Here is a 12,619-nt window from a genome sequence, read left to right as displayed (position 1 = left end):
ATACATTAAATAATTAGCTATAAAAGATATAAATATCCAGCTCCTTCATAAATATATAGAATGAAATTAAGGATAACCTAAATAAATGGAGAAAGATACCCTGTAAATAGATTAGAAGCCAAACTTATGAGAACATCAATTATTCACAAATACATGCATATATAAATATATTTGTACACTGACATTTTCCCAAATTAAGTTATATATTCAATTTAATCTCAATCCAAATCCCATTCATGTCCTTCTACAGAAATTGATAAACTGACACTTTATCAATTTCTATGGCAATACAAAGGATCTAGAATAGTCAAATGAATCTTGAAAGGGAAAGAGAAACGGTCTAAGAGTACACACGAAAATAGGGATGATGTCAGTGGCTGTCTTATCGGACAGCAGTCAAGAGCACGAATAGTAAGGAGGTAAGAAAAGGAAAGGCATCCTGTCAGTGAGCTAGGAGAAGCCATCACAGCAGCTGAGGGAGGAAAGGAATGGAAAACAGTACGTACAATGAGTAGAATAGGGGAGTGAAAACTAGATTATGGGATATTAAAGTATAAGTACTTTTAGGAGCAAACCATCCAAATGAGAATAACTACAATGTTTATGTGATAAGAGGTTAAAGGCTATTCAAGATCAAACAGCTTCCTGATAAATAAAACAATAATTTCTTATGGACCTCAGACAAGGTGAACAGGTGGCATGTCAACTGCCAAATAAAACAGGGTTCATGAATAGTGTCCTAATCTCAAAAGATGTTAAAACTCTAAGATACGCTTTCTAGTTTTGAATTAACTAACAGTTCTCTGCAAGAGCATAGTAGGTCACTTAAATCCTAGACCTTTGCAGTTAAAAAAAGCAATTGATCTATATTTGAATAGAAAGCATAGTTATATTTTCATTGTCTAAGAAAGAATACCAAATTATGTCATTCTTCTCCACTATCTAGTATACAATAAACTTTAACTTTTAATATAACTATAAATATCTTTAATAATATTTCACCTTAAAAAAATATCTATAGGGCCTCCCCGGTGGCGCAGAGGTTGAGCGCTGGGTTGCGAAGCTGCCCGCCGCCTCTGCGGCGCTGGTTCGATCCCCGGCTGCTCCCCGGCCACTGGAGGAGGGTCCCACATGGCGCGCAGACCTCTCCTGCCGCCCGCTGCTCCCCTCAGCAGTGTACTTCGGTCCTTCTGCCTGCTCTGCTCCCCGCTCTGGCTCTGGTGAGTTCTCTTACCCTCCCGCGCTTCTGACTGTACCCAGTGCATGTATAAACAAACAAACAAATAAATAAATAAATAAAACAAAAAAAAAAAATTTAAAAAAAAAAATATCTATAGCAGGGCCTCTCTTGTGACAGTTAAGGCACAGCACTATAAAGCTATCCACAGCCATTGCAGCACAAGTTCAATCCCCAGCCAGGGAGGTGACCCACATGGCACAGCAGACCTCTCCTGTCTTGTCCACTGCTCCCCTCAGCAGTATATTTTTAGTAGATCTGCCTGTTCTGCTCTCCACCCTGTCTCTGGTGAATCCTCTCACCCCAACACACCTCTGGCCCGTACCCTGGCTCTTGTGTGCATAAACAAATCTTTTTAAAAATCTATACAAAATTTTCCAAACAATTATTTCCCAAACTTTGTATTTTAGAAGAAAATCTAAATTTGTAGCAAGTATAGGGAAAGCCTCTGTTCTAAAATTTGCAATGCACACAACAGGTAAGTTAATTCTTGCTTTGATTATAGCAATTCCAATGATATTTTAGAGTAAAAGATTTTTCTCTTTCATTTATTCCTTCATGCTTCATCATTGTTGAATTTCAAAAATATTAATAACGTGATGATTTTTCAAAATTGCGGGAAGACAGCCTTTAGAGCCCTTGATAATAATAGCTGACATTTTCAAAGCACTTTGTGATTTATACAGCTCTTTAACATAGATTGTATCATTTAATTATCATATCACTCCCTAGGAGTTAATAATATTAACTATAATTACTCTCAGTTTAACAATAAGAAAACTGAGTTAATAAGCAGCAGAATATTGGAAGCAAGGTATTTGAACTTTTAGTTCAGTATTATTGCCAGGGAAAATTTCTCCTACGAAATTATTTAGCTTATATCTATATGATTTCCCTGATTCTTACTACCACATCATTAAATGCTACCAATATGATAGAAAACAACATACAACATATTTGTATCCTGACTCTATGCATTTAAATATTAACTATTAGAATGGTATTAATATCTACACTAACATTGTTTCAAGAAATAGCTTTAATTCTATAAAGGAAAGTCTTAGGTTAAATTCCATGAAGGGAATCCCATGTTCATTACTAATTTCTATGGGAAAATATCCTTATAAGTCAAACTGAAAACCATACACCTTGCCAAAAGGTGTTGTGAAAGCACATTGGCTAAATATTCATTCAACAAAACAGATATTAGGCATCTACTATTGGTCAAGCCACTTTCCTGAAAATTTTCCATGTAAGTAGACTGCAGCCAATAAATAATTTTTCTTTTCTAATTTTTGTTAAAATTTAAATTACAACACATGAGATTAAGTTGAGAGATAACTGTAAGTCAGTGAAACTAGAACTATACATACATCTGAAGAGGTATGTTACTCTACCTCTGTATCACAGTGCTATAAAACACTATTACCTCAAAAAAATTTTTTAAAAAGGTTAAAAAAATTAAAGCTACATTTCAGTAAATGTAATAATTTTCATAAGTAGTAATGTTATTTTAGTAAACATAAATAAGAGACAAATTTGAGTCATATGTTTTAATTATGGTTTACTATAACATTAAGTTAATAATCTGCCTGGATATGATTTATATGATTTTAATGATAGTTTTAAAATATAGTATTCAGGCCTCCCTAGTGGCACAGGTGGTTGAGTGCAGCGCTCTGAAGCTGTCCACAGCCTCTGCAGTGCCGGTGTGATCCCCACTGGCCTCAGCGCAACCCACATGGTGAGCAGACCTCTCTTGTCTCACCCGCTGCTCCCCTCAGCAGTGTATTTTGTCAGTCTGCCCGTTCGGTTACCCGCTCTGTTTCTGGTGAATCCTCTCACCCTCCCGTGCATCTGGACTGTACCCCAGTTCTTGTATAAATGAAAATAAATCTTTAAAAAAAATAAAATATAGTATTCAATCAATAACTATTAATCAACAATGATTATTTAATGTCACTGGAGCAAAACTCATTGTACAAAGAGGCTGTATCTATTCAAAAGAAAATTAGCAAATTCAAAAAATTCAAAGGAGATCAGGAACTGGAACAATATGCCAGACAGCACTCTAAAAGACTTGCTGTGCCCAATTCCCAGAGCAGCCATTAGGTGTTTATGCAAAGTCACAGTGAGCATCACGGCCCACAGCGCAAACCACTCAGAGAAATGAACTCAGAACATAGAACCCAGGTTCTTGTAATGTGCTATTCTGTGGGTCATCATACATTTCTATCTAGAATGTAAAATGCCAAATACTACACACATAGGTCATATGAAATTTGTATAACTTGCAAAAGTATTTCTATATGCATATAAGAACTAAATAAATGACCATACAAATTATCTTTTAGATATTACCATCTTTTACAAGTAGGAGTTTATTTTAAATGTCTTCTTCACTTCTACAATTAAAAGACTTGTCCTTGGATTAAACTTTTAAAAAGATCTTAAAAATATTCCTATATGGTAGTTCTGCTAATTTAATTTTTACTTTAATTTGATTTTTAAATGGAGAAATCTCCCCTTTAAATGTGCTTAATACATATTAATGAACTAAGCATGCACTGTCTCATCTCCATATCTAAGCACTGATTTTTCATCTAACCTTGTCTTAGATGAATAGACCCACATCAATTCAACACATTCACAAAGTTGTCTTTGCCAGAATACACTCTTTATCTAAATTTGTTCACTGAAAATTGCAAGTCTCCCATTAATTTTAGAAAGAACGAATGATCCACAGAGATTTGGCTTCTTACTGTTGTTTCTCCTCTGTGTATAAATTCATGCTCGGAAATTACAAAATAAGAGTCTCCTTTGGGGAGTTTTCAAATACTGAAATTCCTCTACGAGGAATATACTAACTCCTTGCTTCCTCTCTGCTTTCTACAATTCTATTATTTCAGAAATTAACTTATCCTCACAGGAGAAGATTTTACAAAACATAAAAAGTTATAAAATTGCATAAGGAAGTGAATATTGTGTAAGAAACTAACCGTCTACTACACAACCCCTGAAACCACACTTGGTGAATTATAAGTGTGTGAGTTCTGGTCATCTGTTCAACTAATTTGCCAATGAAGACTTTCATAATCCTTCGAATTTAAATATTTCAGTTCTCTAAATAAAATTTTGATTCGTTAACCACCATTCACGTTAGCTTCATTCAAACCTTAGTTAGTCCAAAATAAACAGGAAAATATGTCATTTAAAAAAATAATAACATACTCAGCTGCCTGTTTGTAGTGCTTCAACTCTTTCTTCAAATTTTTGTTCTCATTTTCTAAAAGCATATTCTGGGTGTAGACATCTGGAACATTCCCAGCATCTTTAACTTCAGATACTCCTTTCTGTACTAACTCATACCTAGGATAAAATTTTTAAAAATATATAAATAAGTAAAAGCTTTATGTTGTTCCTGTCAACTACAGTGGCCTAATTTATATACAATTCAAAAAGTTAAGTCTTGGGCCTCCCCTGGTGGCGCAGCGGTTGAGCACTGGGCTGCAAAGCTGCCCGCAGGCCTCTGCAGCGCTGGTTCAATCCCCTACCGCTGGTGAGGGTCCCACATGGCACGACAGACCTCTCCTGCCATGCCCACCACTCCCCTCAGCCATGTGTATTTCGTCAGTCTGCCTGTTCTGTTCCCCGCTATGGCTCTAGTGAATTCTCTCACCCTCCTGCACTTCTGACTGTACCCAGTGCTTGTATAAATAAAAAAATCTTAAAAAAAAAAAAAGTTAAGTCTTAGGGAATGTTTACATTAACTAGTCACAATATTACTTTTATAAATAAAAATGTCAACATTCATAGCATATACTTATAATAAAATATTCACAAATTGCTAGGTCCTAATATTATCCTGGTCTATAAAATATAACTAAACATCTCCTATGTTCCAGGCACTAATCTAGACATTGATGCAATTAACAAAATGTTGGTCCAAATCTCTGTCCAATGGCATTTCCATTTTAGAATGCATGGAGATATGTTCTCTGAAGTAAAATAAAGCAGGCTAGAAGGATGCTTTTTTAGAGATGGAGATAGAGTGACTGGGTGGCCAAAGAACATCTGACTCACAAAGTGATATTTAAGCAGAGACCTGAAGGAAATGATGGACTAAGGTATGTAGACAGCTGAGAGAGCACCATTGTAGTTGATGAAAAAATTAATGTAAAAACCTGAGACAAAGAAGTACTTAGCATGAAGAAAAAAAGAGCAAAAAGTATACCTGGGATATCTGGAGCTTACATACTATTGTATGTCTGTCTGTTCACAGGAATAATTTAGCAAACTGGGAGGGGGGGAAATGCAGTGCAGGACAGATAAGGAACAGTTAGAAAAGCAATGTCCTTGAGCAGGTGAGAAGAGCTTGGATGTAATACACAAAAGGCAGTTTGACATTAAATGACTGTAGAGCTGCATCTTTGTATGAGAGGGAAGGAAAATGTCTGAAAAGAGAGGCAACAGGCTGGTAGAGAAGGAAGCAGGAGTCATGGAACTGCTTTTCTATTTTCTCCGTGAAATAAGAAACATCAGAGAATCATTTCGAGATTGCAATAATTTTAATCATTATACACAGTAATTCATAAAACCAAATAAAAAACCCAAGCATAGAAAAACTTTTTGAGTAATAAATTTATTAAAAAAAGAACTCCCTACAAAGCTAGCATTTAGAGGCAAGATACAGATGAGCTAATCTTTAATTATCAATATCTTACATCAGAAGTCCTAACTTTATTAATATATTATACTTAATAGCCAGATGTTCTATGTGATGCATCTTATCTGATATAAAAGAAACAAGCGAACTTCCACAGCATATTCAGAAGGTTGAGATAATGGAATCAATATTAAGTAATATTTAGCACAATTTATAAAACACCAAATAGACAACCATTTAGTCATAATTCATTATTTTATCCATATTTAAAAAGTGGCTCATACTTATCTCAGAAGAGAAGATAAAAGTAGTGATTGAAGACTGAAGTATTAGCCTGCAAAATGGTGCAGGGAAAGAAAGGAGACGACACAAGCACTAGTGGAAGTGTTTAAAGAGAACACATTCTCTTCATTTTAACCCCTTCTTTAATTGTCTCCTTCAATGTACTTTCAAAATGGAGATAAAAAAATTATTAACTAAACCTACAGTGGAGACTTCTTGAGTTCACAGAAAAAATTCCAACTATATTCACCTATATATATGTGTATATACAAATATATACATATATAATATATATAATCTTTATTAGTAAACAGCCAAAAATAAATATATTAGAATTTGCAAAACAAGCTTTGCAGGTCATATGTCTACACTGTGACTAGATTTGCTGTTATAGCATGAAAGCAATCTTCGACAATACCTAAGAGAAAGGTCGTGGCTAGGTTCCAAAATAATTTTTTTTACAAAAAAAAAAAAAACAGGAGACAGGACAGATTTTGGCCTGAGGCTCTGTTTGCTGATCCAAAATTTAAAAGATTTACTGAATTTCCTGTTTGAGGATTAAAAACACATCAGATGAATTTTGTTGACCAAATGTTTTGGCTGGGGTGGGGGTTGTTTTGTTGTTAGATTTGTTTAAAAACTAAGAATGAAGAAAGCTTGCTTTGTCACCTTTTCTAAGAATAAATGAATTCTCAGAAATTATATATATGCTTTTCTTCATAATAAAAATTATATAAATTATGTATTTAATATTCCTATCGTCCTATTATACATAAAAGGTAAAGGTTTCTTATGAAAGTCAAAAATGGTTCTTTTGAAATAAAAATATCCAATACAATGTAACCTCATTACAAACTGGGGCTGAAATAAGGGTAAAATTATTTGAACCACAGAATTACTAAGCCCATATAATAAATAGATAATTCAAGCAAATTTTATTTCACAGTTGTAATACTATGCTAAATGGTAAATTTGGTTAGGGTTCGTTTAATACCAATACTGCTACAGCTTCCTGACATTTCATCTCAATTCATCTCAATTCAAACTGCTAAATCTTGTACTGGGTGAAGGAACTTAAGGGTTACCTGAGGGAACATAAGGGAGGGAGAAATTGGTGAAGGAGGGAGCAAAGCGGGCATTGACAGGGGAGTTCGGTGGAGGGTGAGTAGAACAGATTCACTATAGAAGAGCAAAAATGTGAGCCCAATGTTCAAATTAAAAATATAATTTTAAAAAATGCTAAATCTAAAAAGATATGGCAAAAAATGAGTAATTATTAAGAGATTACAAGGTTCCAGATTTCACCAAGGTGATGGTTTCACACTTTAGACAGGTCAAACATGTAAGCACTACAGGGATTAACACATATTCTAGAAAGAAAAAAGGTATTTAAAACACATTAATCTTCCATTTCATTGGAACTGTAAATTAATCACCTGTTTGTGCTTACGAAAGCATATTTTACACGGCATTCATAATTATTTGTCAGACATTTTCATAAAAACCATTAACACAATTTCCAAACTTAATAGAAATAGTAATATTTTTCTACTTTCAAATTTGTTCTTTTTCCTAAACTACATCAATGAAAACATGACTCTACCCATTAAATTTATTAATTTAGGCATATCATTTACTGTAATGAAACTGATTTCTCCCCTGTGCATGATCTCATTAGAATTTTTTTAAGCAGAAAATAAAAATTACATCATTATTGAAGTAGTAGAAATTACAAACTGCCCTTATACTTAAAATTAGAATGCAAGGCCTCCCTGACAGTACAAGGGATTAAGCACCGCACTATGAAGCAATCCACAGCACAAGTACAATCCCCGGCCAGCCAGGGAACAACCCACATGGCGAAGCACACCTCTCCTGTCTCACCCACTGCTCCCCTCAACAGTGTACTTCAGTTAGTCAGTCAATTTGCCTGTTCTGCTCTCCACTCTGTGTCTGGTGAATCGTCTCACAGCACCCTCACATCTCTGGCCTGTACCCCAGGTCTTGTATGCATAAATAAATCTTTTAAAATAAAAAAATAATAAAACAGAATATAGCCCATAAACACTATAAACATCTTTCTATATCATATAAATAATTATCTACATAATATGCAGTGGATTTTAAAGATCAAACATATTTACATATCAAATTACTTGTAACATTTCTTTAAGGAATGTTAAGACTATGGAAATGTGTCTGATGCTATTACTAAGTAGTGTACAAAGGACTACAGTAAGCTTGCAGATTTTCTCAGCAAGTAAGTTAATAAAATTTCAATCATAACAAGATAAACTTGTACTTAGGTATCATTTGAAAATGTAATCCTACTTACTATTAAATAAAAGAGTATTTGTTGAAAAGAATCAATTAGCCATGTGAGTAGAGAAAGGCAGGTCAATCTATTATGAGCAAAACAAGCAAAGAAATGCTTTCAGTAGGATGCCTAAGACAGGAAATAATAACCTTAATAGTTACTCAAAATACATAAGGAAACTATTTCACAAAATAGCTTAGTATTATAAAACTCTAGGACATTTTCTATATTCTTGATTTTTAAAAAATCACCTAAATTTGAATATTTAGAAAAGATGTTTAATAAAAATTTCTTTGAATTCAAGATCCTATTTTTATGTTTGTATAGGTGTATCTCTTTTTGTGTGTGTGTGGTCTGTGAATTCAGTGGTAGGAATGGGAAAGGTTTTTATCTATTTCACCCATTTTGCATATGCTGAATCACTTCAAAGACTTTTAAGATGGTTCAAAGTGTACATTTTAAAAGCTAGCATTTCTAGAAAACTACTTATCTGAAAAATTGTTTACCATTCAGAATGAAAGCAATCAAGAGTTCTGGTCATTCCCATTTTGATCAGGAAATTGCAGAGAAAGTCCTCTATTACTTCAGGTACTGCAGGCTTTGAAGGTAGAACTGTTTTCTGCTCCTGAAATTTAAGTGTATAATTATATATTTATTTTGAAGACAACCAATAGTGATGGATAAATTGAATAATAACATTATATAAGTTTCAGGAATTCATCAATGAGGCGTGTATAGATAAAGTAGTGATGGAAAAAGACACGATTTGGTCCTATTATGAAAGGAGACAGATATAGAGTAAATATGTGTATGGAATTGAGCTGCTATGATAGTAGGATGGTGTAGGAGGATTTCATTGACAAAGTGGCATCTGAGTATAAGTCTAAAGAAGAAGTAGAACCTGTACCCCGGTTCATGCCCATTACAATAGCACAAGTGTTGGAGAGGATACAGTGAAAAACGAATTCTATTAACTGTTGGTGGGAGTGTAAACTGGTGAAACCAGAAAGGAAACAATCTGGATTTAGCTTAAAACATTAGAACTGGCAATACCATATGACCCAGTAATTCTACTCTTGGCACAAAAATCAAAAAATATTAAACAACTGAGACAACAATCCACAGGTTCCACAATGCTCATAGATTATTTACAACAACTCAGACATGGAAGCAGTCGAAATGCCCATTTCTGAAGAACTGGATCAGGAAGACATTGTATAACCACACTATGGAGTATTATGCAGCCATAAAGAAGGGTGAAAGGCAGTCATTTTCAACAAAATTGAGGGAGTTTGAGAATTATGTGTAGTACTATAAGTCAAAATGATACAAACAAATCCTGGACATACACATAACAGACAGACATACATACAGAGCAGTCATGTAAATACTTAAAAAAAAAAAAAAAACTGGACATCGGGCCTCCCCTGGTGGCGCAGGCGGTTGAGCACCACACTGTGAGGTTGTCCACAGCCTCTGCAGCGCTGGTTTGATCCAGGCCAGCCGGCAAGGGTCCCACATGGCGAGCAGACCTCTCCTGTCTCGCCCGCTGCTCCACTCAGCAGTATATTTCATCAGTCTGCCTGTTCTGTTCCCCACTCTGTCTCTGGCCCTCCCGCGCCTCTGGCCTGTACCCTGGTTCTTGTATAAATAAATAAATAAATGTTAAAAAAAAAAACACTGGACTTCAATAAACACCTGAGAGATCTGAGGTTAAGAGGGAAGTGGAGGTGGTGGGAAATGGTGGTGGGGAAAAAAGTGTGTATATTAAAAAAACTCTTTACTTTCCACAATACTGATTTTTTCATTTATTTCCATTTTTATACCAATCGTTTTATACAAATTTTTTTACAAATATAGCATAGGCAAGTACAAAGGCCCCAAGACAGTAGTGTGATTAGACTGGATACTGAGGAGGTTAGCTTACCCACTCCAGAGAATATAACACATTTTAAAAAGTTTAAAATAGAAGGACATTTAAATTTTTTAATAAATATCACTGTTAAGAGAAATATGTATGAGTGTAGTGGCTTGATTTTGATAAATACTATGGAAAAATAATATATGGTGAAGGGCTTTGCACTATTTCATATGGAAGTAAAGTCTATCAAATAAATCAATGGTAAATCAAGGTTATAAGAACAGTCATGTCCATTGTTAATATACTGTCTATGGCTGCTTTTGCACTACAACAGTTGAGTAGTTGCAACAGAGACCATATGGTTCTCAAAGCCTCAAGCATTTACTATATGATCCTTGAGAGAATAAGTTTATAAACAAAAACTAGAAAAATGGAGATATTTCACCAAATGAGATATAAAACTAGGATACCTATAAAAACTACCATATCACATAAATCAGCATTTAAAGTAAATCAAGTAATGGGCAGATTCTTAAAAATATCAACAGCATCATTGTCTCCAGAATGCATTCATTTCATTCTCATTGGCAAGAACTTAGTAAACCTACTGACCCTTGGATAAGCAATCTATTTTTATCTACAGAAACTAAGGAGTGGACTTTTTTTCCCTACATCTCCTCTCTAACCTGGTATTTTCTATGTAGTACAACAGGTTACATATCATACACAGAAAAGTTAACCAAGAAATGGCAAGGAAATATATATTAAGTATATATTAGTATAAACTAATACTAATTAGAAAGTTTAGCTTAGAGGGGAAAATCCAACATAAATGCAGGCACCTTTTTTAAATGAAATTATATACAAATAATTCCTAGGAATGTATCTGTATATGTGTGTATGTCTTTGTAGCCCTACTTATATCCATACAAAATGAAATGTAGCCCTACTTATATCCATACAGCCCTACCTTACAAAAAAAGGGCTTCAAATTTAAGAAACCTTATAGTATAACCAAACTATACCATTGTTACAGATTAATACCTCTTCTGATCTTAATTGTTTTTCAATAATCATTTTCAATATAATGAAACCATGTTTTATTTCAGAGTGCAGGACCACTATATCTGTTAAGGATAATTATATTCTATCAAACACACAATTTAAAGTGTTCTCATTTTTTTCAACTATATCACCAAGTTTTAAAGAAAGTAGTGAGAATTTATTTAAATATCAACTTTACAATAGTCTTTGGTAAATTCTTAACAAGTATTTACATTATTTCCAACTTCCAGCTTTTCAATTATTTCAGCTACATCAACTAATTTTAACTATTTGTCAATTACTTCAACTATATCCAATTTTCCTAATAGTATGATGGCCTTATACTTGCAAATTTTAATGAAAATGTTGAAAGTCCTCATTAGGTAGTGACTACGGAATCCTCTAACATAGAAGAAAATATATCTTGTTTATAAAAAGATGTAGTAAGATCATAACAAGTGGAAACTGCTTTCATAAGCAATATAAGATGTTTTAAAACAGAAAGCCCATGGCAAAAAACAAAGCTAGTATTTGAAGATAAGATAATCTAGAAATTAAAAAAATAGAAAGAGGTAGTTGATATTCTTATCATAAAATGAATTCATATTTAATTTTAAAAGCTTAAGGGCAACTTTTCTGAATTTTCTGCTTAGCACTGTTTCTATAAAGAATTCAAGACACAGATACAAAAAAATTAAATGACAGTCAACCAGTTATAAATATAACAAACATAAAAGTTAATTCTTGGAAGATTATAAGAGACAGTTTTTTTTTAAGAAACTGATGAGAAAAATTGCTGATATTTGGTTCAGTAGATATGACAGCTACTATACTGCATTTCTCACCCCAATTGACCTTGAATTCACCTTTTGATTTACCTTCTAGGATGATACAACACACTAATTAGCTTGGATCATAATTTTTTCATTCAGCGATTCATTTACACATTCACTTACTCAGCTGTTATTCATTTAGTGTTTGCTATGTGCCAAGTTATGTGTTAGGCATAACTACTTTACCAAAAATCAATATGAATGAGTGGCGTATACATTATTTTTTAAATCCTTCTTAACTTAATGATGTATAGCAAGAGGAAGATGATAGGCAGGTAACTGATGATATCAGATGATATCAGGTGACTGATATGTATCCATTAAAAAATGAGTCACCTCTTTTAAAATGCTACATCTTGGGGGCCTCCCTGTTAGTACA

General features: G+C 33.8%; 1 protein-coding gene across 4 annotated transcripts in view; it reads right to left on the bottom strand.

The window, feature by feature from the left end:
• The window catches only part of SPAG16 (sperm associated antigen 16), a 696,030-nt gene that overhangs the window by 670,955 nt on the left and 12,456 nt on the right, over positions 1–12,619 (bottom strand). For all 4 annotated transcript variants that reach the window (XR_008553648.1, XM_054700063.1, XM_037523988.2 and 1 more), the window contains exons 4-5: positions 9,009–9,127; positions 4,469–4,606 (exon numbers count right to left, since the gene is read on the bottom strand). Coding sequence is in view for 3 of the 4 variants with exons in the window: in XM_054700063.1 (XP_054556038.1) it covers positions 4,469–4,606; positions 9,009–9,127 (257 nt within the window). In the remaining variant the exon portion in view is untranslated. The remainder of the gene's footprint in view (positions 1–4,468; positions 4,607–9,008; positions 9,128–12,619) is intronic.

The sequence above is a fragment of the Talpa occidentalis genome, unplaced genomic scaffold (genome assembly GCF_014898055.3).
Source record: "Talpa occidentalis isolate TD23 unplaced genomic scaffold, MPIMG_talOcc4v2.1 talOcc4.3, whole genome shotgun sequence".
Taxonomy (NCBI): domain Eukaryota; kingdom Metazoa; phylum Chordata; class Mammalia; order Eulipotyphla; family Talpidae; genus Talpa; species Talpa occidentalis.
The sequence above is the reverse complement of the archived record's forward strand: the minus strand, read 5'-3'. Positions and strand labels throughout refer to the sequence as shown.